Below are 25,345 nucleotides of genomic sequence, written 5' to 3' on the forward strand. Positions count from 1 at the left end.
GTGCTCGCAAAGAGTAAACAAGATCTAGGTCGGAAATCACCTCCGCGTTCACATCGATAACGTCGTGTTAATAATGGGATTGGGCTGGGTTGGTCACGGTCGCAATCAAGCACCTGTGATTACGTAGAAGGCAGTTCGTGGCAGCTTTAAATAGTTTCTTTTTGGGATTAAACCCCATCTCCATCATTTTTTAACTTGAGAGCTCGGATTTGGACATTATATATATATATATACACACACACACACACAGAGAGAGATTTGTCAACTTCTAGGTTAGAAGATGAAAACTATATGCATAAGTATCATTAAAGAATATAAGTCATAACTAAAATTTTAATGATTTAGAATAAGAAATGTGAAAAGAGTAACTAAAATATTACAAAACGGAAGAGGTGCAGAAGATGACTAATAGAAGAGGTGTAACTGATACTTATTAATACTCATTAATAATTGTTTTTGTTATAAATGTATTTACATTATAGTGAATGTCTATATAGATAAGATCTATCAGGATCTAATAAGATCTATCAAGATCTAGTTGATATCTATCAGGATTTGAAGTATCTCTCTTTTAGTCAGAAACTAGGAGTATTTTTTCCTACAAATAGAGGAGTTTTGTTCATTGTATTCTCAATATGATGATCTCTCATCCCTCAAGAGAAATAAAGAAGAATTCCCTCTTCTCTCTCTATCTATTCTTGTTGTTTTTAATTATTATTTTATAACACGTTATCAGCATGAGACTCTGCCAAAATATGGTGATTATAGATCTAAAGGTAATGTAATTTCAAGGTTAGTAATTCCTTAAGTTAATGAGGCAACCTATATGCGTATTGTTAGAGATGTATACTCTTTTTCCTTCACTGAATTTTTTCCCATTGAATTTTTTCTAGTATGGTTTTAACGAGGCACATTATCTATCAATTAGACATTCAAGGGGGGGTGTTATAAATGTATTTATATTAAAGTAAATGTCTATATAGATAAGATCTATCAAGATCTAGTTGATATCTATCAGAATTTGAAGTATCTGTCTTTTAGTCAGAAACTAGGAGTATTTTTCCTATAAATAGAGGGGTTTTGTTCATTATATTCTCAATCTGATGATCTCTCATCCCTCAAGAGAAATAAAGAAGCATTTCGTCCCCTCTCTCTATTTATTCTTGTTGTTCTTAATTATTATTTCATAACATGTTATCAGCACGAGACTCTGTCAAAATAAGGTGAGATTATAGATCTAAAGATAATGTATTTCAAGTTTAGTAATTCCTTATGTTATTTGTCTTTTGCTACTAATAATAAAACTATTGTTGGATTTAAGAAAAAATAATTGGTTTGGAACCACTTATTTTTTAATTTGTTCATGAAGAACAACATTGTTAAAAGATATGATGATAAATCTAAATTTTATGGTAAGACATTGTATTTAAAAATTTCAATGTACCATGATGATAAGATGTTGGGTTCAAGTCCCATCGAGTTATGCCTAAGACGCCTTTATATGGATAAGACATTGAGATTGGATCTTCAATGCACCATATTGATGATATTTTGATGGCTAAGGAAAAATAACGGATGTTTGGTAAAGAGTCATGAAAGATATCCCATTGCTATGCTCTATTCCATGAAGTGAATATGGTAGCAATATATGATAAATCAGAAAGTTGACAACTTGCTCCATTCTTGAAAGAAATGTGGTAGCAGTGCATAATATGTCTGAAAGAAGATAAGTGTGTAACGTGGGAGGAAAATATGATATGATCATCAAAATGATGATATTTTTACACGCATATTATGATCATAAGATATTTTAGAGAAAAATTCTCTATATCATATGTATGCCTCGATTTGCTCCCGAAGTAGGAATATCTTGAAAGAGGTTCTAAGCTATCATAATTTGATATGCTTAAGTTTTCGGAAATGAGAATTTTGAATACTATAATTACAAATCTAGACCCTGGGGGTAAATGTGACTGTATATAAATTCGAACGTGCTCGTGGTTGTAAGGAAATCTCAATCCACCTCCGAAAGAGGCAAAATAATTGAGAAGGGTTATCTTGAAATCTACTTCTAAAGTAGTAAATCTGAAATTTATTCATCTAATAGTAAATCTGAAATTTACTAAAGTAAATATTTACATGTCATGGTAAACTTGGAGTTTACTAGAATAAAATTTTATAAATTGACATGAACGATTGCGACATCTCAAAGGTGTGCATATTGAGTATTAAACATATATTGAAGAACTAGAAAATTCTTCATGAACTTGTAATGTTGCTTGTTCTCATGATAAGTTGGTTGGACCAACTAATTTTGGGATTGGGTCCCTCAAAGGTGAATAAATGCTCGTTCACTTATCATATGATATGTTTTTAAAAGATGCATTAATAAGATACTCACATGTATGTTTACTGTCAACCTGCAGTTTGACATTCATAAAGTTACTTGCTCAATAAAATTGAGTCAGAAGCATAATTTTCAGATTGTGCAATCAAGATAATTCATCTTGATGATGACAGTTTGGCAATTAATGCCTTCGATAAAGATCTAAACCATTGTAATGAGAACAAATCTTCATGTGTTGGTATGAAATATGATATGTTGCATACAATAGCACTTGTATGCATTAGACCAATAAATTTTGATTATTTCTTCCCCCTCAATTGGTTCAAGGTAAGGAACCAACTATTCCATACAATAATTTTGATGTGTGGTATACGATTAATGAATATACCAAGATGCACAAAGATGTAATCCTCAAAGAAGATAGAGGATGTATGTTAATTTTTCTAACATAAGAGGGAGATCATAAACAACTATGAAATATTTTAGGAATTATCACCAGATCCTCATCAAAAGATAATTCAAGTCATATGCCGAAAGCATTTACTGACTCAAATTTAATCTCATATTTAAGCTGTAAGTGCTCCTATTTTGTTTTCTTAAAGGACAAAGTCTACGCATGCATGAAGCGTGGTAGACTAATCGATTTCAAATAAAATAATTCTTAAGAAATAAGGAGCAAATAATCATAATAAGAAGGCACTGTGCTCTTGAAGAGTCTACGACAAAATACTTCATGAAACCTTATGAGAGGTTCAGGTAAGTGAAAATAATAAAGTGATGAGATCTTAAAATGTTATGTCACATTGTGAACCGATACAAAATGAGAAATCGCCAACGATATCTTTGATACAATATTGGCGCAATATTATAAAAAATTACGAGGATCCGAATTCTACGTTTATTTAGGCATGCTGACTTAGAAATATTTATCAAGTGACGTGAAAGGATGCATTTTGATAAGCGTAAAACTTATTTAATTTGCAGTCTAGACACTTGAAGATGTCATACATATTGATATTTCCACTTGACAAAAATTCATATGAAAATCCCTAAAGGATTCAAAATGTCTGAAGCATATAAAGTTTCTGAGAAACTTGTTTATTATCCTTATAAGGGATAAATTGATGGCCTGAATATTATTGAAACTCTTGGAGAGTTTTCAAAAGTAATAGATTATTTGCTGAAATGAGAAATATGAAGTACCATATCTTAGTGCAGTTGGTGCACAACACTAATGTATCTTGCAAATACTACAAGGCCTGATATAGCCGTTTTTAATTAATTTGTTAGCAAGTTTACAGTCCCGATCTTATTGGTCATATTGATGTTGGGTACTTATCTGACCTATATAAAGCTCGGTCTCAAATAGGCTATGTGTTCATATGTGGTGGTACTGTAATATCTTGAAGATATACAAAGCAGTCTATCGTAGATACTTCATCGAACTATGCTGAGATAATAGTTATTCATGTAACAAACCGAGAATGTGTATGGTTGAGGTCCATGATACATCTCATTTGAGAATAATATGGCATGAAATGTGACAATGTGCTCACAATTTTATATGGAGATAATGCAACATGCATATCACATCTTAATGGATGATTCATAAAAGTAGATAGAACGAAATACACTCCATCAAAGCTTTTCTACGTACATGAGCTACAAAAGAATGGTGATATTAACATCCAACAAATTTATTCAAGTGACAATGTGGCTGATTTATTCATCAAGTTTCCTCCAACTGCAACTTTCAAGAAGATGGTGCACAAGATCGGGATGCAAAGGTTCAAGAATGTTCTCATTAAGGGGAGTTAATATGCGTTGTACTCTTTTTTCCTTACGAGGTTTTGTCCCACTGGGTTTTCCTTGTAAGATTTTTAATGAGGCAGTCTATATGTGTATTGTTAGAGATGTATACTCTTTTTTCTTCACCAGATAGTAAGATTTTAACGAGACACATTATCTATCAATTAGACATTCGAGGGGGGAGTGTTATAAATGTATTTACATTATAACGAATGTCTATAAAGATAAGATTTATCAGGATCTAATAAGATCTATCAAGATCTAGTTGATATCTACTAGGATTTGAAGTATCTGTCTTTTAGTCAGAAACTATGAATATTTTCCGTATAAATAGAGCGATTTTGTTCATTGTATTCTCAATCTGATGATTTCTCATCCCTCAAGAAAAATAAAGAAGCATTCCTTCTTCGCTCTCTATTTATTTTTGTTGTTCTTAATTATTATTTCATAACAGTTTTTTGATTGTTTAATATGACGCTCAAAGAAGAAAAATAAGGTCAAAACTTCAAAAATAGGAGAAGAAAAGAAAAATGATCATTTTGATTAATAAGAGGCGCTACCTCAAATTTCTTTCTTTTTTTATTTTTAGCTTTACTATATTTATAGATTTTTAGAATTTGCTAAAAAATAATAAATATATTTTTAAAAAATTTAGTACATGATATTGAAAAATATAACCAAGAGTAATCCAACTATATGAGCCTGTTTTGAATTGATTTATTTTATGTATGTTTAAGTCAAAATAACTTTTATGCATTTTTAGAGTATTTGGGTGAACTAAAGATATTTTTAAGTTAAAAAGATAAGAATGAATCAAAAGTACTTATGGATAAAAGTTCGTCCAAACATGCTCTATATATTCATCCTTCATTCAAATTGTTAGTCAAGAAATTAATTACGTCTTACATATTCATATATATGTATTTAGCGGAATTAACAAATAGATAGTTTCATATGCATGAACAAATGCACACTTTGTGCCGATAATTTTATGAAAAAAAACAAGAATTAATATAGTAGATACCTACAGATTTTGAATCTTTGTAGACATATCACCTTCTCTCTTTCTTTTTCATACGCTTCAAATAAAACATTTCAAATATAACACATTCACACACCAATCTACAAAAACAACAAATCTAAAAACAATAAATAAAAAATATATAAATAAATAAATAAATAAAAACTCATACAAAGAGCAATAATATAACATCTTCAACTGAATATGATAAAAATAGAGAGGAAAAGGACAAAAAAGTGATAACATTGCTATCTAACGATACATATCTAAAACGCAAAATCTATCAAAAACTAATCAAGTAAGCAGAAAAGAAGAGAAATAGCATATTAAGAAGCCAAGAGATTTGAGAGAAACAAAGGAAATAGAAGGAAAAGAAAGAAATTGCATATTAAGAAGAATTTTGATTTGGAAGGAAACAAAAGAAATAGAAAGAAGAGGGGATTGTAGGAAACGAAAGTGAATTTCATCCAAGTCTTTTCATTACTATAGCCTATAGATAACGTTTATGCTGCCTACAGTTAAATAGCATTGGATGTCTCTAAGGCATACCACATAGGATAGACTAATAGTCTCCTTTTAATATATATATATATATATATATTGATTTAAATAACTTTTTTTAATAGATGATACTTTGCAACTTGCAAGATGTGTACCAAAAAAATTTTTTGTTTTGTTTTCAAATTTCAAGATTTATCAAATTTGAGAAACCGGTGTGTTACTTTAATGCATCTAAAGTAATTGTTGGTTATGAAAGCAACTATTTATTTGACACGCTGAACCGTTACCTCTTGATACGCTTGATGTCATGGTTTTGTTTGTTTTGTTTGCATTAAGATGTTGAGTGTGACTTTCATGAGACTTATCAAGTTGAGAGAATACTACAACAACAACAACAATATACCTATGTTACAGTATATTGGTAAATATGGATATCCATAACTAAGTTATAAGTAGCTATTGATAAAAGAATGAAAGAATCTGGTTAAAAAATTGAGAATATTGACGGAGCTAGAGGAAACATGAAGTTACTGCCTCATGTAATGAAAGAATCTGGTTAAAAAATTGTGAATATTGGCGGAGCTAGAGGAAACATGAAGTTACTGCCTCATGTAATCTATTTCTTTAGATAATACAAAAAATATTAAATTATTTTTATAATATTGACTTAATATTTTTCTTTTTCAATATTTTATGTCACATCTCAAATTTTTTAGGCATCATAGGCCAATACTTCATTCACAAAATCTATAAATATTTAAATACTTATTATTTAAATGTATTTTCTAATGTTATATATATATATATATATATGATAACGTAAGGGGGTGCTCATAGATTGGTTTATAGTTCAATTTTATGTATTATCGGTTCGATTTATTAGTTTTTGATTTCTAAAGATGGTAAACTGATAACCAAATCAATAAGATATTTCTTATGTATTTGGGTCCTTAAGGGTTCAATTTTGAGTTAAACAATTAAAAAATGCTCATTTATATACACAATAAGAAAATGTTTATATAACAAAAAAATATGCTATTGATTTATACGAAAGTAATTTATATTACGTTTACAACAACAACAACAACATCAAACCCAGTGTATTCCCACCTAGTGGGGTCTGGGGGGTAAGATGTACGCAGTCCATACCTCTACCTCTGATGAAGTAGAAAGGTTGTTTCCGATAGACCCCAGCAGTATAATTTTATACTATTTTAATTTCTATTTCGTAGCTTTCTTATTAATTAACGTGACACACGTGCAAAGCACACACACTTGACTAGTATATATATATACTAGATAATGAAGGGCCCGTTTACGGGCCCAATATTATAATTTTAAAAATATTTATTGCTATTTAATTAATTTTTCAAAAAAATAATCATTAATATTTTTGAACAAACACAAAAAGAAATGAAAGTAGAGATCACACTATATAATAAAATATAACTTCTTATCTTTATAAAATCAAACAATAGCTTACAACTTAATTAAGGCTTCATAATTAACATTAAAATATCATATATTCTAATGTTTTTTTTTAACATCAGGTCAAACACAAGAGAATAAACAACTAATTATAATGTTTTTCTTTTTATACTTTATTTAAAAATTATACTAGAGAATAGATTAAAATTATAAATATCTATTTATTAATATTTTATATAGATCATACGAAGCAATAAAGGGATACTAATTCATACATAAATTGGTTTTAAATACATTTAAATTTGTTCTATGGGTGTTTAACAAACGAAAATAAGGACTTACTGGATGAACATTTTAATGAATCATAATGTTAAAGGATTGCCTTTATGTCTTGTCTTATATATGTTAAAAATAGGAGATCAATTTAATATAGTAAATAAGAAATTTCTTTTTAAGTGATATGTCTACTTGATAGAAAATTTAACATCTCAAATAAAAAGAATCAAAAGAATTAACAAAAGTTAACATGATCTATATTGTACTAATTTAACATGAGAAAGTTAATATTACATTCTAAATAAGTTTTTTAAAATAATTAGAATAGGTGCTTAGTAAATAATCATGTTTTCATAAATTATATGTATAGTGCAAATCTTTGTAATGATATGTATCATGTGAAGTTTTGGCATTACAGAGGAATCGCATATTGTGTTTGATAGATAAACACTTATTCAATGTTTATGAGTATTTTTTATTATTTTACTATAATATAGTAATCGTTACTTTATGTAATTAAATATATGACCAAACTTAATTTTACTTTTTTTAATCTTTTTTGAAACAAATGTGAGTATTTGCACATACTCCTATAAACTACGTCTCTTTTTATTTCAATTTATAACATTTTAATTAAACATTGAATTTAAGATGTATGAAACAACATCACAATATTTCAAATTATCTTTCAAATAAATCAACCTTAAATAGAAGAGTATACCTTTGTGGACTGTTGACAAATAAATAAAATTCAACATGACTAAAATACTGATAACGTTGTAAAATACTAACCAAATAAAAAATGTCAATTCTTTTTTAGAACTGATTAAAAATAAAAATATATTATTTGAATTGAGACATAGGATGTATTATAATAAAAATTCTAATATAATGTATTTAATTTTTTTTACTACATCTTAAAATAGACTTATAGTTGAGGCATGTAAAATTAATGTGAAAAAATACATCATGAATGACATTAAAAAAATTCTAATGAAATGACGATTATGTCTATATTTTTCATTTAAAATAGAGTTGTAGTGGGATTAACATAAAAAAATTATACGAAAATATATTAAAAATTATGAAAAAATAGTTATACCCTTAGTTATATTTGTAAGTTTTACCTTAAACATAAATTAACTATCAATAACTTTCGACAAAAACAATAAAAAAAAAATAATGATTGTTACACGCAAAAGTAACTTGTTTATTCCGTGAATTTAGTTAAGAGGAGAGAAAGCTTGTTTGGGCACCACGATTGAAAAATAATGTTTAAATGAAAAAAACTTCAAATATAGTTTCTTTTTAAATTTAATATTATTCTCCCCATTTGATTTAAGTATATTATTTAAATTTACATTTAATAAAAAGATTATCACATAAATTCTTATATATCATAATAAAGTATGAACAAAACTAATTACTTAAATAATTTTGTAAGGTTTAACAAATTACATTTTAAAATTATTTTAGATATCATGAAAAAGTTTAACTTGAAATTATTTTTGAATGAAGTGAATTGTGGATATATGAATGCCTTTGTAGATGTTTGTTACTCTCTCAATTTTAAAAATCGAGACCTATTTTCCATTTGAATTTGTTTAAAAAATAATAGAACTTTTTTTTGGTAATACTTTAGTTTTAACTTTTCACGTGTTATGTTTAGAACCACAAGATAAAGGGCATTTTGATATATTTGACATAATTATTCATACGTTAATTTTCATAATGAAACAATCTATAGCGTTAAATCAATGACAAAATAATTCATATGTTAATTTTTTCAATAAAGAAAATACAGTCTTAAATTATAGTATATGAGTAAATTAAATTAAATAATTTATATTTTTCAGGGAGACAATAGATTTATTTTTATTCATATGAATATATCATTTGTTAATTTTCACGATGAAACAATCTAAGATTTTAAGATGATAAATTCGAAGATAATCTCTTAATAGCTGAAAAATTGCTCATGAAAATGGAATACCGAAAATAGGTATTAAATGAGTTTATGTCATATAAATTGATAATATAAAGAAAAGTTATAGTCTTAAGGCTTATTTATCATTGTAGTGTATAATTTATGTTATGCTTTTAAAATTATCTTTCAATATCTGAAAGTTTTTTAATTTGAAATTGAGTATTTCTCTGTTTCAATTTTTTTATTTGATTTTAATTTGATACGAAGTTTAAGAAAATAAAAAATAATTTCAATCTTATGTCTTAAATTAATAACATGTAGAATATCTCAAAATCTATTTTAATCTTGTGGTGTTAAATATGACATGTGAAAAGTTATATTTCAATAGTTTAACAAAAAAAAAAGGCAATTTTTTGAAATAAATTTAAACAAAAAGTAAGTCAAATAAATTGAATGTATGGACTATAATTTAAATATTTATAATTTGTTTATTATTTTATTTCACTTGTAGGGTATTAAATATGCAAATAACAACTAATTCTATATTTTATGTGGGTCCATGTGAGATATTATATCAATTGAGATGTGATTGACATTTACAAAAGGTGAAATAGCTTGACTCTTTTTTCACTAAAAATTTATGGCCAAACTTTGATGCCTAAAACATAAGTAAGCAAGATAAACTTTTTTTGAAATTACAAATATACCCTTGGTCGTCCCACTCTTCACTCTTTTATATAGTACTAGACAATGAAAGGCCCGTTTACGGGTCCAATATTATAATTTTAACTATATTTATTGCTATTAAATTATTTTTAAAAAAAAAATGATCATTAATATTTTTGAACAAACACAAAAAGAAATGTAAGTAGAGATCACACTATGTAATAAAATATAACTTCTTATCTTTATAAAATCAAGTAATAGCTTACAACTTATTTAAAGTTTCATAATTAAGATTAAAGTATCATATATTCTAATGTTTATTTCTAACATTAGGTCAAACACAAGAGAATAAACAACTAATTGTAATGTTTTTCTTATTCTACTTTATTAAAAAATTATTCAATAGAATAGATTAAAATTATAAATATCTATTTATGAACATTTTATATAGATCATATGAAGCAATAAAGGGATACTAATTCATACATAAATTAATTTTAAATACATTTACATTCGTTTTGTAGGTGTTTAACAAAGAAAATAAGGACCTACTGGATGAACGTTTTAATGAATCATAATGTCAAAGGATCGTCCATGTGTCTTGTCTTATATACGTTAAAAATCAGAGATCAGTTTAATATAATAAATAAAAAATTTCTTTTTAAGTGATATGTCTGCCTGATAGGAAAATTTAATTTCTCAAATAAAGAAAATCAAAAGAATTAACAAAAGTTAACATAATATATATTGTAGTAATTTAACTTGAGAAATTTAATATTACATTTTAAATAATCTGTTTAAAATAATTTAAATAGGTGCTTAGTAAATAATGATGTTTTCATAAATTATATGTATAGTGCAAATCTTTGTAATGAGATGTATCATGTGAAGTTTTAAAATTACGAAATCTCTTAATAGCTGAAAAATTACTCATGAAAATGAAATATAAAAAATAGGTATTAAATGAGTTTATGTAGTATAAATTGATAATATAAAGAAATGTTATAGTCTTAAGGTTTATTTATCATTGCAGATATCTGAAAGTTTTTTAATTTGAAATTGAGTATTTCTCCGTTTCAATTTTTGTTTGATTTTGATTTGATACGAAATTTAAGAAAGTAAAAAATAATTTTCAATCTTGTGTCTTAAATTAGTAACATGTAGAATGTGTAAAAATCTACTTTAATCTTGGTGTTAAATATGACATGTTAAAAGTTACAATTCAATAGTTAAAAAAAAGGCAATTTTTTGAAACAAATTTGAACGAAAAGTAAGACAAATAAATTAAATGTATGGACTATCATTTAAATATTTATAAATTTATTTATTATTTTATTGCACTTGTAGAGTAATTAAATATGCAATAACAACTAATTCTATATTTTATATGGGTCCATATGAGATATTATATCAATTGAGATGTGATTGACATTTACAAAAAATAACTTGACCTTTTTGTCATTACAAATTTATGGCCAAACTTTGATGCCTAAAATATAAGTAAGCAAGATAGAATTTTTTTGAAATTACAAATTTACCCTTGGTCCTCCCACTTTTCACTCTTCTATATAATAATATAACTAGGTGAAAATAGCTTGACTTTTTTGTCACTAAAAATTTATGGCTAAGTTTTGATGCCTAAAACATAAGTAAGCAAGATAAAACTTTTTTTGAAATTACAAATATACCCTTGGTCGTCCCACTCTTCACGGGCCCAACGCGCAATTTTGCTATGATCCTAATGTAATAATCAGGTTGCATATAAAGATCAATATAAAGTAACTATTGCACGTTATATCAAACAAATACATTTGAACATACCACAATATCACTATCATGGACATATTATAAGATCTCAAATGTATGATTTATACAACTATGAGAATACCATACCACTGTGAAAACGAAGACAGTAGTGCTTAAAGTTCCCAGAAGAGGTATACATACTAGAAAATTCCAAGGACTGCACAAGAACACAAATTTCACAATCTACTTTTTAAGAGGGTAGCACTGTCCTCAACACATCATATAGTACACTTGTAATTCGATAGATCTTAGCCATCTCCTCTCTAATAATGTAATGTCAACCAGTAATTAAGTGAACAATGCTATGCCATTACAAAAAAAATCAAAAATCCATGAAATTCAAGTTGAAGTCTCACAGTTTTTTAGTATGACGGTCATCTCTGATATTTCTCTCATAAAAGTTCTGGTAAAACTTCTGAATCTCTCTTGGATCATTTATTGCAAGTTGAGGTTGAGTTTCTTCTTATTTCTAAAATCAGCAAAGACATTACAAAGTTTACATCATGCTAATCACTAAGAGGTTGATCTGAAAGCTTATAACACTAAATCACAGAAAAATTAAAAAATGAAAATGAACTACTCATTAACAGAAAGAACGAAGACGGGTAATGTCAAACAAACATATCAAATGGAAGTTATTCGTCACATTGGAGTTTTGACATCTAACAAGAAATAGAATAAGCATGTTTAATGTTGTAACCCGGAGGTTGAAGTAGTATACCCTCCAGATAATGACACCACTAAAAGAAAATAAATTAATTTTGGTATACACGGTGGCCATATCCCAATATACTGGGAATCAATTGAATAATACAGATGCTGGCTAAAATGTGAAAAAATCCATAATATATTTTAGAGGGAGCCTATTGTAAAACACAGAGATATAGTCCATCACAACGAACCTACTAAGTCACTTGAGGTCAACTTGTAGAAAATCCTCTCATCTATGGCTATACAAAATAGCAGCAGCAAAGTACATTTAAGGAGGTTTTATAAGAAAGATAAAACCACAAAGTTTAACTTGAATATGATGTTCCTACCCTTTCAAGTCTATGAAACAGGTATTTCTTGCATTGACGAACACCACGCCCATTTGATGTTGGATCCATCCTATGAGCCTTTTTGAAAGCATGGAAGTGACCTAATTTAAAAATATAAAAATAGGAAAGGAAACAAGAGAAAGTGTATACCGTATATCAATGAAGACATTAAGTAGCACCAAGTAAAGACAAGGAAGCATAAAAGATAATTCTCAACATATTGCATAGTTAAGGTCTTTTTCGCTACATGACTAATCATGACACTGCATATTCTTTGAATATAACCTAGATATTTCCAGTATTAGTGATCTATATTTGATTTCCACATCTAGTCACAGTCAAAGACAACTGTAAGGCCTACATATGAAAGGTTAAGACAGCTAAAATGGCATTGATGATATTTCAGGAGAATTTTATCCCCCCAATATAAGAGGAAATCTCGCATCCCTACACCTACAACATTATATAGGCATATCCCTGGCCCCTAACGACTCTAGGATTTCCACATATAAGGAAGTTTAGATAGTTACAAAATACTCAAAACATCTTAAGACATAAAGTGACATACTTTGTGAAAAAGGCCATTTGTTGGACCAAAGACAGACCGAGTACTCTACACTGGATCATTAATGAGAGAGTCATACACTTTACTGTGATGTAAATAAAAGAGCATCTCAACCCAACCAGCCTGCACGGAATGAAGAAAAATCATAATTCCAAAATGTGTACAATCACTGCCAACTTGGGAACTACAACCACAACATCCTTCAAGTTGCTCTTTGCTCCATAAAATGGAAGATTGACAAATATAGGAATTGAAAAAGTTAAAAGAAAGCAAGCAGTAAGAAAGTACTCCCACTTGCTCGAAAGTGACCAGAAGAGAGAATTCTCAATGGGAAAGAAGTAATATACTTCTAAATGTTCCATTTTTCTTCTTTTTTCCTAATTACTAAAAAATAATTGCTTTATCCAAATTCATCGAAATGCTATATTGGTGCGCATTAATCTATCTAATGTAAAAGCAAGCTAATAGGTAAGAATCAATTAGTTTCAAATACTCAAACTACCATACATTGTTTTGTGTTAATTATAACAATCAGTTATACCAGAGGGTCTAAAAAGGAGAAGCTCAATTGAAAAGAAAGAACAAAGTACTGGACAAGATACATTTTTCTCTATTACTCCTAATTACCCAAATCATAATAGTATTAGCTAAATTCAGCAATATGCCAAGCAATGTACAACAACAATATACCCATTGTAATCCCACAAAATAGGGTCTGGGGAAGGTAGAGTGTACGCACCATGCAGACCTTATTTCTATCTTGAAGATAAGGTAGAGAGGTTGTTTTTAATAGACCTCAATTCAAAACAAAGGTAAATATAGAAAAAATTCAATTTTGAATTGGTATCAATTTGGGTTTCTTGTCAAATATGCAATGTTGTAAATATACAAGCAATAACGCATATGTTGTTGAGTAAATGGCTGAGAATTCGTCCTTCTTCATCTACTCTACTCTTTCTTTGTTTTGGCTTTACTGAGGCTATTTATTTTTTGGCTTCCTGAGCTTAACTGAAATAGTTAGGACTTCTAATTTTAACGTACATGATTGTTGCATATACCTCTGCCATGTGTTTTTTCTAATATTTCATATTTTCTTAGACTTTGAATCAACACATGCTATTTTTTTTCATTTGACAATGTGTTGTTATAAAATGTGGTTGTATATGTAATCTAATATGTCTCAAAGTTGTTAATTTATTTATTTCTTGTTTTGTAAGTTGGTCATATTCAACACTGCAAGTAGTATTCAGGATGAAGATCACTGAGTAATAGCCTTTTGGTAATTTGTGCAGATGCATTTTTGTTGTTGTGATCAATCTCTTGAGCATTCACTATCAAACACATGTTTTAAATTAGGTTTGTTGATCAAATGTTAATATTCTAATAGTATGATTTAACGGTATTGTAATAATTGTAATAACAAATCAACAACAATATAATCAGTATAATTCCACGAATGAGTTCTAAAATAGGAGGTGGAAAGGCTGTTTTGGAATGACTTTCCTTTAACCCAACTGCAAAAGCCAATTCAAATTAATTCAAACCCATTTGAAGAGGCTTTCAGTTGGTTAATGTATCTTATTTATTACAGGAGAATTAAGGGATCAATCAGTCACCTATTTTTAATATACATAAAGAAAAAGATCACATGTACCTCTTGGAAATGAGGTTCCATGGCATTCTTTGTGTCATAGATCCACTTCAAAACTCTCTTGTATGGGCCTATTATTCGCTCACGATCCTTCTCATCCAAATCCTAAATTCATCAGAAAAGAAGTTTCTACAAGACCTCAGAAACAAGTATATTCTCCAAGTTTACTCAATGGATAGACCTCTATCCTAAGAAGAAATCATGAATTCATCATCAACTTTACTACTAAAGACCATACAGAAACATCTATATGGTATTTTTTTTTACAAGCATCTATATGGCACTTCATTATATAGAAAATTAGAATTTTCAAATAAAAATGGTTGGCTGAGTAAAACTGATAGATGAAGTAGAAAAATAGAGAACCAAGGCAAGGATGAAGGGAGGGAAAAATGGGTGGTAACGATCAGTTCTATAAACTTTCAATCCAACCTAGAGAAGGGAATAAAGTTATTATTACCTCTTAGTCTTTTAAAATAGACTTAAAAGGGTCATCCTCATAACACCGTGTGCATTAAAATTTAATTCTATTGGAAGTTCATATAAGACGATGGAGGGAAAAGAAACACAATTGTTAACACAACTCTGAATGTCACAGACTACATTTTGAGCAAAAAAAATTAAGTCATCATTTCGCATGTATGCATCAGTTTCCTCTATAGGAAAGTAACATGCATATAGAGAAGCTTTTTTGAGTTTAAAGAAGACAATTTACTAAAATTATCTACTGATAGAGCACTCAAAATTCAAATAATGTCCTAAGCAACAGATTCCTCATGATAATTTATGCTTGGATCAAAAGATGTAAAGCAACAGAAGAAAAAGGGAAAATCTATTTACCTCAAGTTGCATAATCTCACACACTAAGCTAAGATCTACAATTAAAGGCTGGCCACTTCCAAGCAAAAAATTATCCTTTTTCTTTGAGCCAAACAGACTCGATCGATGTCAAAAGGACTTTCTCAGCTTCTGCTGCTGCTTGTGGATTCAAAGTCAACCCAAAAGGAGGAGTGAGAACAATACTAAAGACATATGTAGCTGAACACATAAGCACTGCATCAGAAAACTATTGGAAACAACTTAAAGAGTGGCATATCAAGCTATCACCAAGTAGTAATCAGAGAACTTTGGGTAAGAGACTACTTATCAATAGTTGTGTGGGCTCTTCACATTCGATGTCGTACCCGTGTTGGATTCTCTAAAAATACACTACTTTTGGAGAATCTGACATGCACCTATTGACATTTTTTAAGAGTTCGAGAAACATAGCTTATCATAGTGATTTTAGTCACCGTCATTGTTGAAGAGAAAAAGCCACCATCATTATGTGGCTAGATTTCATAATTAGAGTCTTGAGAAAGGTCAATTGTTTCAATGGAGGAATCAACTGCTAAAGATAGCCTAAAGAACTTGTAGGACTGCAGCAACTGTCGTGTATTAGGCTAGTAGCAAGAATCTCAGCAAAGAGCGTTATGACAAACAATTGCTCTTTTCTGAAATTGATCATACAAACAAACTTCCTTGATTTATATACAATTTTAATTCAGACATAGCCTTAACCTTAAGCATCTTCTTGTCCTAGTTCTCACAAATGTTAGAAATCACCAATAATTAACTCAAGTAAGGTCAAGATAAAGTAATCATAATCTAACTGGAAACTTAAAAAATCTCAATATTTGATATAAGCACCTGCACCACGACGCAAGATAGAGTGATGCCAATCCAACACAAAGTCTACCTTTGCTCTTTTGTATAAGTCAGTTGGGTACCTTCAATAGGATTGTACAAGAAGTAAGAGTTAAAAGAAAAAAGCAAAACTAACCAGAATATACAACCTAAGAGAGAGTACATTAGTCTGTCATTAAGAGTGAAGATCTACATTGTTCATAGGTATCATAGATATACATTATTTTCTTTTTCTCATAAGTTGGTACTTGATATAGTATAGAGACTCCAATTAACGACCTATGTTCATTCACTGTCATCTCTTCTTAAATTTTGAAAGACTTGTTTATTATTTTCATGATAAAAAAGTGTTTGACTAAAGTACATATTGAAAATAAGTAGTTGCACTTACCAATGATCTGCAATTCTTGGAAATGCACAAGCCATATATTTAAGAATTGAATGACTGCAAGCACATATAATCAGTTAGCTTGCTTCAAACTTATCCAAGTTATAAAATTCTTCACATGAAACTCAAGAAAAGATAACATTGTCCTATCTTCACATGCATTTTTCACAGTAGTTACTTGTGTCGGCATTGTGCTAGCATACTGCATACAAATCTTTATACGAGACGTTCTAAACTTAACAGAATGAGCATTTCCTATTGGTTCTTGTAGTATACAATCGCAGGTGGACATATCAAACTATGAACTTCTAGGAGATAAATGGCTAAATATAAAGCTTTAATATATGTGCAAGTACAACATATACAACGAATAATAGACGTTAACAACATTGTGATATTAGGAAATACTAATTTTTTTGCTCAACTTAAAAAAGAATCAATATAGAAGGATTCCTATTCTCAACCACCCTATTCCGCATTGTGCTACACAAAAATCTAAAAATATATGAGTGTCCAATCATGTATTTTTTGCTTTTTGTCCAACTGCACTCGTCCGTTTCATAACACAACAGAGCTACCTGAAAGATGCTACTTTATATCCAATTACATATGAAATTATGCTAAGATATGACACCACCTAAGCTTATAACCTAGTGGTACCAGTGAGAGTTTTTCATGCAACAGATGTGGATCTAATTCTCACTGTTCTCACACCATTTCAACTTCTCATTTCCCTTTTCAATCCTACTTATGTAACAGAAAAAAGTGTAACTGATTCTACAGTGTAAACGGTTATAAATAAATGAATAAAGTTGAAAGCTTTACATGTCATGTAATGCGACCTCATATCCAACTTTAATCAAGCTATCGACCATTCTGGATCCCATATTTTCGAGTCCTATAAATTCAATTCTCTGTAGAAAATAATATAATCAGCAAACCAGAAATAAGAAATTGCAGGCAAAGAATATGAAATTTATTGTGACCATATGCTGCCTGAATAAGAAGAAAACTTTATACAGTGATCACTCTATAGTAAAATAAAATAGAAATCATCAACCAATTTTATGATCATTTGATAAATGAAACAAAAGGAGAACTGGAAGAAGAGTAGATCGAAAGATTGCTTGCACCAAAAAGAGATGAAGAGTAGCTGCGAATTGGATATAAGGGAGAAACTGAACAAACCAATTTCTGGAGACCCAGAAGTGATCTCGGCCTGGAGAAAGTTAACATAGTTGTAAACACTAAGAAAGACGGTGGCACTTTTGGTTTTATCATGCCACCTACTTCTTCAAATTGCATTAAATTTTAATATTGCGCTGCTTTGTGCGACCTCGACTTGGAGAGGTTAACTAAGAGGAAACTTTACAACACGCGGTAGTATAGAGTGAAATTATATAGAGTATACTGATATTTTTGATAATTATAAATTGTCTGAGTTTAAAATAAGATACAATATGCGTTAGAAAGAAACTCATGTTATCCACAAACATCATGATCGAAGTTATCATTGTATGTCAAATTCAGTTTATTTTACTACATGTTTATTGATTAATCCAGTTCGCTCATTTATTTAATTTAACTTTGTAATAATTTAACTCTACTTTTATTATAATATCAAAATTTATGTAGAAAAATAAATGAGGAAAAAATTGAAAAGAAGAAAACAAAGAATTATATATATATATATATATATTGTCGCGGAAACATATTTGCATCAATGATCACGTATTCATTAATCATAGAAGATACTCTAGCTGACAATCTGGAATCTCCATTTTCTTGTGATGCCACGTTTGAAGCTTCTTGAAGCAGACAGTCTGTATTATTTTAACCTTGCTCCTGCAACAACTGTACCTTCACCTACTTCAGCAAGATTGTTCCTTTGCGAGATGCTTTAATCACAAAATCAGGTCGTAAACAGCTGGATATGGATCTTGTCTCTTGTACCATATCAGTGAATCACATACCAGATTCAATTAAGATTTCATATAACTTGTCAATAAGAATTTCCATCACCCCAAGTAATCTAAAAACAACACTGACATGTTATAGCAACTGTCTCCTGACCTCTTATGGTGCTAATTTCATAACTTTGTACATTTTGAATTCTGAATAAAGCATCTCCATCGTGTCCTGCAACAATTACATATTATCATTCCAACAGCTAAACATATATCTAGAGTATACTAAGTGTAATTGATTCATTCGAAAAGAAAATTCATCAACTCACAGTAGGTCGAGAAGTGGTTAGATGATAAATTTCCTTATGATCTTTGAGAGAGTCCACACCATACAGATCTTCAAACAAAAAATGCAGCCTCTTTCTGCAAAAATGCTTGAGCAATTTACTTCTGAGTTGATTGGACTTTTCACTTTTGGTGCCACACCCATGTAGACATGACATGGGTATGGGTGTAAGATCCTTACCGAATTTGGTCAACTGATCTTGAGTAGTTATACCAAAATCAATGCAATAAATCAGGACAGATATAATAATTTTTGTAATCAAAACAAAGCTAAGATGAAATTAAAGAAATTGGAGTTCCTTGTATATAGAAATTTCTATGTCAGTCTTTTTCCTTGTATCAGCTTCTAGGATTATCCTGTTATTCAATATATTTTCCTCATAACACCTTCTAAGTTTTTCAAACGTCTCATAACTTAGACATATAACCATATTTTTAGATATTTAAATTATTTTTAGTCGAATCCTCGCTCCCATAATCGTACCTCCGAATGTTAAAATTTAGATCATGAAGAATCCAACCTCTAGATTCGCATTCGAGTACGAGCGACATAGATTCACTTAGGAGAATGGACCTAATTATTAAAGTGAGAATAAAAGTTAGGGAGGACAAGAGAAAGAGAGAGAGAGCATTTACACCTAAAGAACATTAATTTTAATACTCTAAGCAGAACAACTGAAGAGCAATGTGCTCCCTCTGTGATTCAAGCAATTAGAAATGCTTATTAGAGACGACACTTTTAGGGTCATGAACTAAATGATACTAGTTCTTCATATGTCGGAGAAGATGTTCCTTCTAGTTCTTCCTATACTACTTCAAACAAGCACATCACTTGTGCCTTCCACATATAGAAATACCTCCATTAGATGTTGCAAGATTTGTGTTTTTAACTCTTTCCCACCAACAACAAATGACAGATTAAAATATTACTGTGAATGCATCTAATTTTTGTTTTTTCCATCGAAGTAAAAATGCTCTAATATTCAAGATTACGTTCTTGAACAAATTAATAAGAATCAGTAGCATTAAGCCTTGCCTAGATAATTTTAAAAATAGCAAGTTGATTGACAACATAAAAGTTAATTAAAAAGCTTCAACAAAACAATAGTAAAAGATCTTGTTCCTTTAGAAAGAGACTTTAATGAATGTACCTTTAGGGTTCATGGAAGTCGCACATGCAAGATAATTTCTTTTTTGGTTGATTAGCTTCTGAGAATGAAACTTTGAGAAGAAAAATGAAGAATTCGATAAATAAACAGTAATGATAGATAAATAAGCAAAAATAGGAAGAAGAAAAAACATGATGGTCGTAAATCGTACTGAGATTCAACGGCAATCTATCAGCTACAACGTTAACCTAGATGAGAGCCATCCATGAATATTGAAGAGTGAAAGATGAGTGAGAGTGATGATTGAAGAGGTAGATTGTTCTGGAACTCTTTTATCATGGAGCAAAATAACTATATTACCCTTGGTAGTTCCACACTCAGCTTTCTATATAGTAGAAATAGAAAATAAAAGAAAAAATGACATGTTAAAGCAACTAATAATAAATATTGGCAGGGAGTAGCCATATTTGAATTTATTGGCATTAAATGCCCATTTACACGTTTGGAGCTATGCAATAATAGCCTAACTTGCCTTTATTCTCTCTCGTTAATCTAAATATTTTTAATTACCCAATTTATTCTCTCTCATTTCTTTTACACTTTATCTCTCATTAAATTAAATATTTTTAGTTACCCAATGTATTTTATTTCTTTGCTTTAACACTTTATTTTCCTAGAACCTTCTACGGTTACTTCTATACTCTATTTACAACATGCTATTTTCTTCAACTTCTTCCACATCTTCTTCATTTTATAGTCATATACTTCATATCCGTGTTTTAATCATATGTAACATGAAAAATATGATCTTCATCTGTATTAACTTTCAGATGATCAACAATAATTTGAATGAATTCCTTATAAACAATACTTGTATTTATGACAATTCCTTCAATTTTATAATTCTCAAATATGTTGTTAGTTTTTCATTCTCCATTGTAGTGAATCCAAAGAGCTAAAAAAGATATATTTGTAATTGTTCTCTAATTTTTCTCTCAAAAACTGATTTTCTATTTCAATTTGTGGTGTCTGTTTAGTTTCTTGTAAAAGCCTAAAGTACAGCGTAATGGGATACAACTGAAACACATTTTTTGGATAAATATTACGTGTGTATTTAAAAAAAAAAAATTCTCAACTAATTATTAATAAATAGAAGTTAATTTTTAATTAATGGCTAATTAATGCCAATAATTTTAGGCCCATATTTTCCAATATTTTATTCGCTACTTTGTTGCCAATTATATTTAATAGTGGCATGTATACCTCAATTCCTCAACATAAAATAACTAAAAATTGCATATATACACAAACTAACTTTACCTTATTACAACACATCCCATATTAACAAACTAATTACATAAATCTCAAACTTATTACTAAAATTCCCTATTTTTTTTACTTTCTTTCTCATTCCTCTTATACATAAAAAAAAAAAAAAAATCTTTATCATTACTTTATCTCTCTTTTTCATATTTACTCCTTTTTTTTCCTCCCATTAAACAATTCTTTACTTTCTCTCTCTTTCTCATTTACTTTCTCTCTCTTTTTTATATTTGCTCCATTTTTTTCTTTCATTAAACAACCGATTCTTCCTCCATTATTGAATACCTTTTTTCACGCTCAAATTCAAGCAATCGTATACTTAGAGGCTACCAATTTGTAAGTTATCAAACATTTATTGAACTTATATACTGATTTTTTTCAATAATTTTTAGTTTTTTTTTCAACTTTACTAAATCACAATCTAGGTCGGTTTTTTATTGTATTTTTATTTTTAATGAAATTAATTGCTTTTGCAAATCTATTTCAGTGTGATAGTTCAATAATATCATTTTTTTTCATTTATTAAAAGTCAGATCTTTATTTTTTTTTTAAAGTTGTTAGTTCTTATTCGGATTCTTGTTTTATTGCATGTTGATTGTTATAAAATTACCTTATTTTGCAATCTCATTCTAGTTTGTTAGTTGATTTTTTCTGGGATTTTTTTCATATAATACAAGTCAGATCTTTGAATTTCTTGTTTATAGTTGCGATTGCTTAATCAATATAGTATAAATTTGGTAATGAATTCTCATCCTAACTTTAGTTTAGGATTTAGTCAGTTAGATGCTCAAGAACAAAATATGTTTGTTGGTTTTGTTCCTGACATATTTGATATTATACGTTTTTATTATTTGATCATACATTACTTTATTTTTTAGACTAATGTATAATATTAGTTTTCTGCTTTATATTCCATTATATTATACAATAAGAAGATGTACATAAAAGAGGCAGTTAAAAGGATTATTGTATAAGTTGACATTATTCATTAAAAAAGATTTTTTTAAAATGTATAAGCTATCATCATACATGTCTGTCTGTAGTTTAAGTATATTCGATATTACATTTGAGATGTATAAGTATATCCGATATTACATTTTTTAAATGTATAAGCTACCATCATACATGTCAATCAAAACACATTTGATGTTGAATATGTTCAAAACCTACCCCAGCAAGCATCTGAAAGTTTGTAAGTAAATTACAATTTTTTTTTTATAATGTATAACTATGTTTAAATTAATAAACTTACTGTTACTTCATTATTTTTTTTAAATCAGGGACTGTGGCTTATTTGTTGCTGCTTATGCAGAAATATTAAGTGAGGGGCAGCAAGTGCATTCATGCGTGTTTGGTGCTGGAAGTCAACGTGCACGCTATGCTTCATTACTATGACATTACGGAGTAGAAAAGACAAATGAAGGGTACACGAGTGATAATGACGATCCTCCTCGGCCAAGGAATAGTGTGCTCCAAGAAATTGATGAAAGTGCAATTGTTGCTTTAGAGTAGCATTGTTTAATAAAAGTCGAAATTGAATCAACTAAATCTTAGTTTTGTGGTTGATGTTAAACGAATTCAAAGATTACTTTCTGGATGTTAATATACATTTATGGATGTCTTCATCTTATGAGAATATGTTTTTTAGTCACTGAGACACTACTGCAATGTTACTAACTGATTCATGGTACTTATTGAATTTCCCTTTCACTTATTCTGTTAATGATTAAAACAACATATTACTAATTAGCCTGACATTGTATTTTGAACACATAGTATGTTTCCTATTATGTACCTTTGCTTATAAGTGAATTTTACATTGAACTAAAAACTAATACGTCTTAAATGTATGTATTACATAACAACATACATGTTGTAAAACGTTTATTACTTGTAAAAAAAATTACAGAAATTGTTAATACCATGTACATTTATAATGCATGATGCTATATCATACATTGATACGAATGTATAATCAAATATTATACATTCGTAAGTCTACTGGAATGGCACAGTATCACTATATGTTGCTTTGAATGTATAACAACTTATTATACATTCAAAGGTTTACTGGAAAGGCACACATTTATTATACATTGATTTGACTGTGTAAAAACATATTATACATTCGTAAATTTACTGTAATGATACTGTGTATAATTTTTTAAAAAAAAGTAAATTCAGTTAAATTTCGTTATTGTATTTCTAACCTCATACATGTTAAAAACGTATAACGATATATCATACATTTATTACATATTAACTATTAATGTACAACAGTTTAATACACCGTGTGTTTCAACAATTACTTACTCCTATAGAGAGTAAGTTACATAGCTAATGCGCTTTTATAATAGTGTTCTGACTTCAAGTTATATGGTTACGAACTATGATATAGGGAAAAAGCTTAAAATTTTTATACTAATATAAATCATTGATTAAAGAAATTAACATCTATAATCAATAAAAAAAAAAAATTACTTGCTCCAGCATTCAAAAAAAAAAAAACTAATAAAAAATATTTATACAACCAAAATCATTCAAAGTATCCACACATAGAAAACCATATTATATTCTTTATGATTCCTTTGGAAAGAAACCGCAAGTCCTGCGGGTGTGATCGATTCGTCCGCATTTACCAAAATTATTATTGCGTCACTTTTGTATGACTTATAACTAATTTCTGACTCCCAAATTTCAGAACGCCACAACAATATGGGGATATTCATATTGATTTTACTAGTATTGAAGAACGTATGTAGAAGAAGATTTTAGTAGTTTTGGAGAACGGATGTAGAAGAAAGTGGTTGTTTTTTGGCTTTCCAGATCGTGAATCATAGGAAAAAAATTATGTATAACAAAATTTTTAAAATTCAAATATCAGTTACATGTTCTATCAATAAATAACTTAATGTTGGCTAATTACTGCCTTTAATTAAGGAACTGTAAAATAATTAAAGATTCTCTTACCTTAAATATAGGATTAGCTGTTACATCATACATTCGATCAATGTATAATATGTGACCGAATTGTATGAGTATGTTTGCCAAAAAAGGAAGAGAGAAAATAAGAAGGAATTTTGTATAATTATTTTCATTGTCTAGGGGATTTATGTTGTTTATACAAAAAATAATATGAACAAACGAAAATCACCTTCCTTGAAATTAATGGGCCTTACGAATTAGAAGGCCTGTTTGAAACACTCAATGCCCATTGCTATGGCCCAAGAGCTGAGGAGAAGTCCCTGTATATCCCAGTATTATAGGGCATTGAATCAATGGAAATATCAATAACTATATTATATACACATTTAAAACGTGTGTATATGATGATTACTTATTTGAAATAAGAATTTGGAGAGAAATTTTTTTACTATTTATCTTAAAGGAATACACGATATTCACTTACTCAAAATTTTGGATATATCTCTTATAACGTGAACCAACATAATAAGCATGAACGTGAATTAGTAGTATTTTCAAGAAGTAGTTCTTGAAAATATTTTCTATTTATAAGTCTGAAATCTATAACTATGAATTGAAAGGTCCG

At 28.9% G+C, this 25,345-nt stretch overlaps 1 protein-coding gene and 1 long non-coding RNA gene across 5 annotated transcripts; both read right to left on the reverse strand.

Annotated features, from left to right (window-relative positions):
* Positions 1-12,043: 12,043 nt before the first annotated feature.
* Positions 12,044-18,125, reverse strand: LOC107866415 (glutathione S-transferase T1-like). Of its 2 annotated transcripts, XR_001672928.2 has the most exons (6): positions 17,937-18,125; positions 17,115-17,168; positions 16,727-16,806; positions 15,878-16,012; positions 15,041-15,142; positions 12,394-12,922 (listed from the first exon to the last, which is right to left on the reverse strand). XR_001672928.2 is itself a non-coding variant. In XM_016712488.2 (4 exons), exons 1-4 carry the CDS (start codon positions 15,887-15,889, stop codon positions 12,217-12,219), a joined length of 249 nt encoding a protein of 82 aa, XP_016567974.1. In that variant the 5' UTR covers positions 15,890-16,028; the 3' UTR covers positions 12,044-12,216. The 2 variants fall into 2 exon arrangements, 1 of the variants encoding a protein (XP_016567974.1); XM_016712488.2 differs by lacking the exons at positions 16,727-16,806; positions 17,115-17,168; positions 17,937-18,125 and adding an exon at positions 12,044-12,250 and having other exon boundaries at positions 12,822-12,922; positions 15,878-16,028.
* A 641-nt stretch (positions 18,126-18,766) lies between these two features.
* LOC107866414 lies at positions 18,767-20,882 on the reverse strand. 3 transcript variants are annotated; one of them, XR_007053498.1, is made up of 4 exons: positions 20,684-20,882; positions 20,515-20,584; positions 19,348-19,557; positions 18,767-19,250 (listed from the first exon to the last, which is right to left on the reverse strand). It is a non-coding gene; the product is annotated as an uncharacterized LOC107866414 (long non-coding RNA). The 3 variants fall into 3 exon arrangements; XR_007053497.1 differs by having other exon boundaries at positions 19,348-19,562; positions 20,684-20,880; XR_007053496.1 differs by having other exon boundaries at positions 19,348-19,441; positions 20,684-20,877.
* Between the last annotated feature and the right edge of the window lie 4,463 nt (positions 20,883-25,345).

The sequence above is a fragment of the Capsicum annuum genome, chromosome 3 (assembly GCF_002878395.1).
Source record: "Capsicum annuum cultivar UCD-10X-F1 chromosome 3, UCD10Xv1.1, whole genome shotgun sequence".
Taxonomy (NCBI): Eukaryota; Viridiplantae; Streptophyta; class Magnoliopsida; order Solanales; family Solanaceae; genus Capsicum; species Capsicum annuum.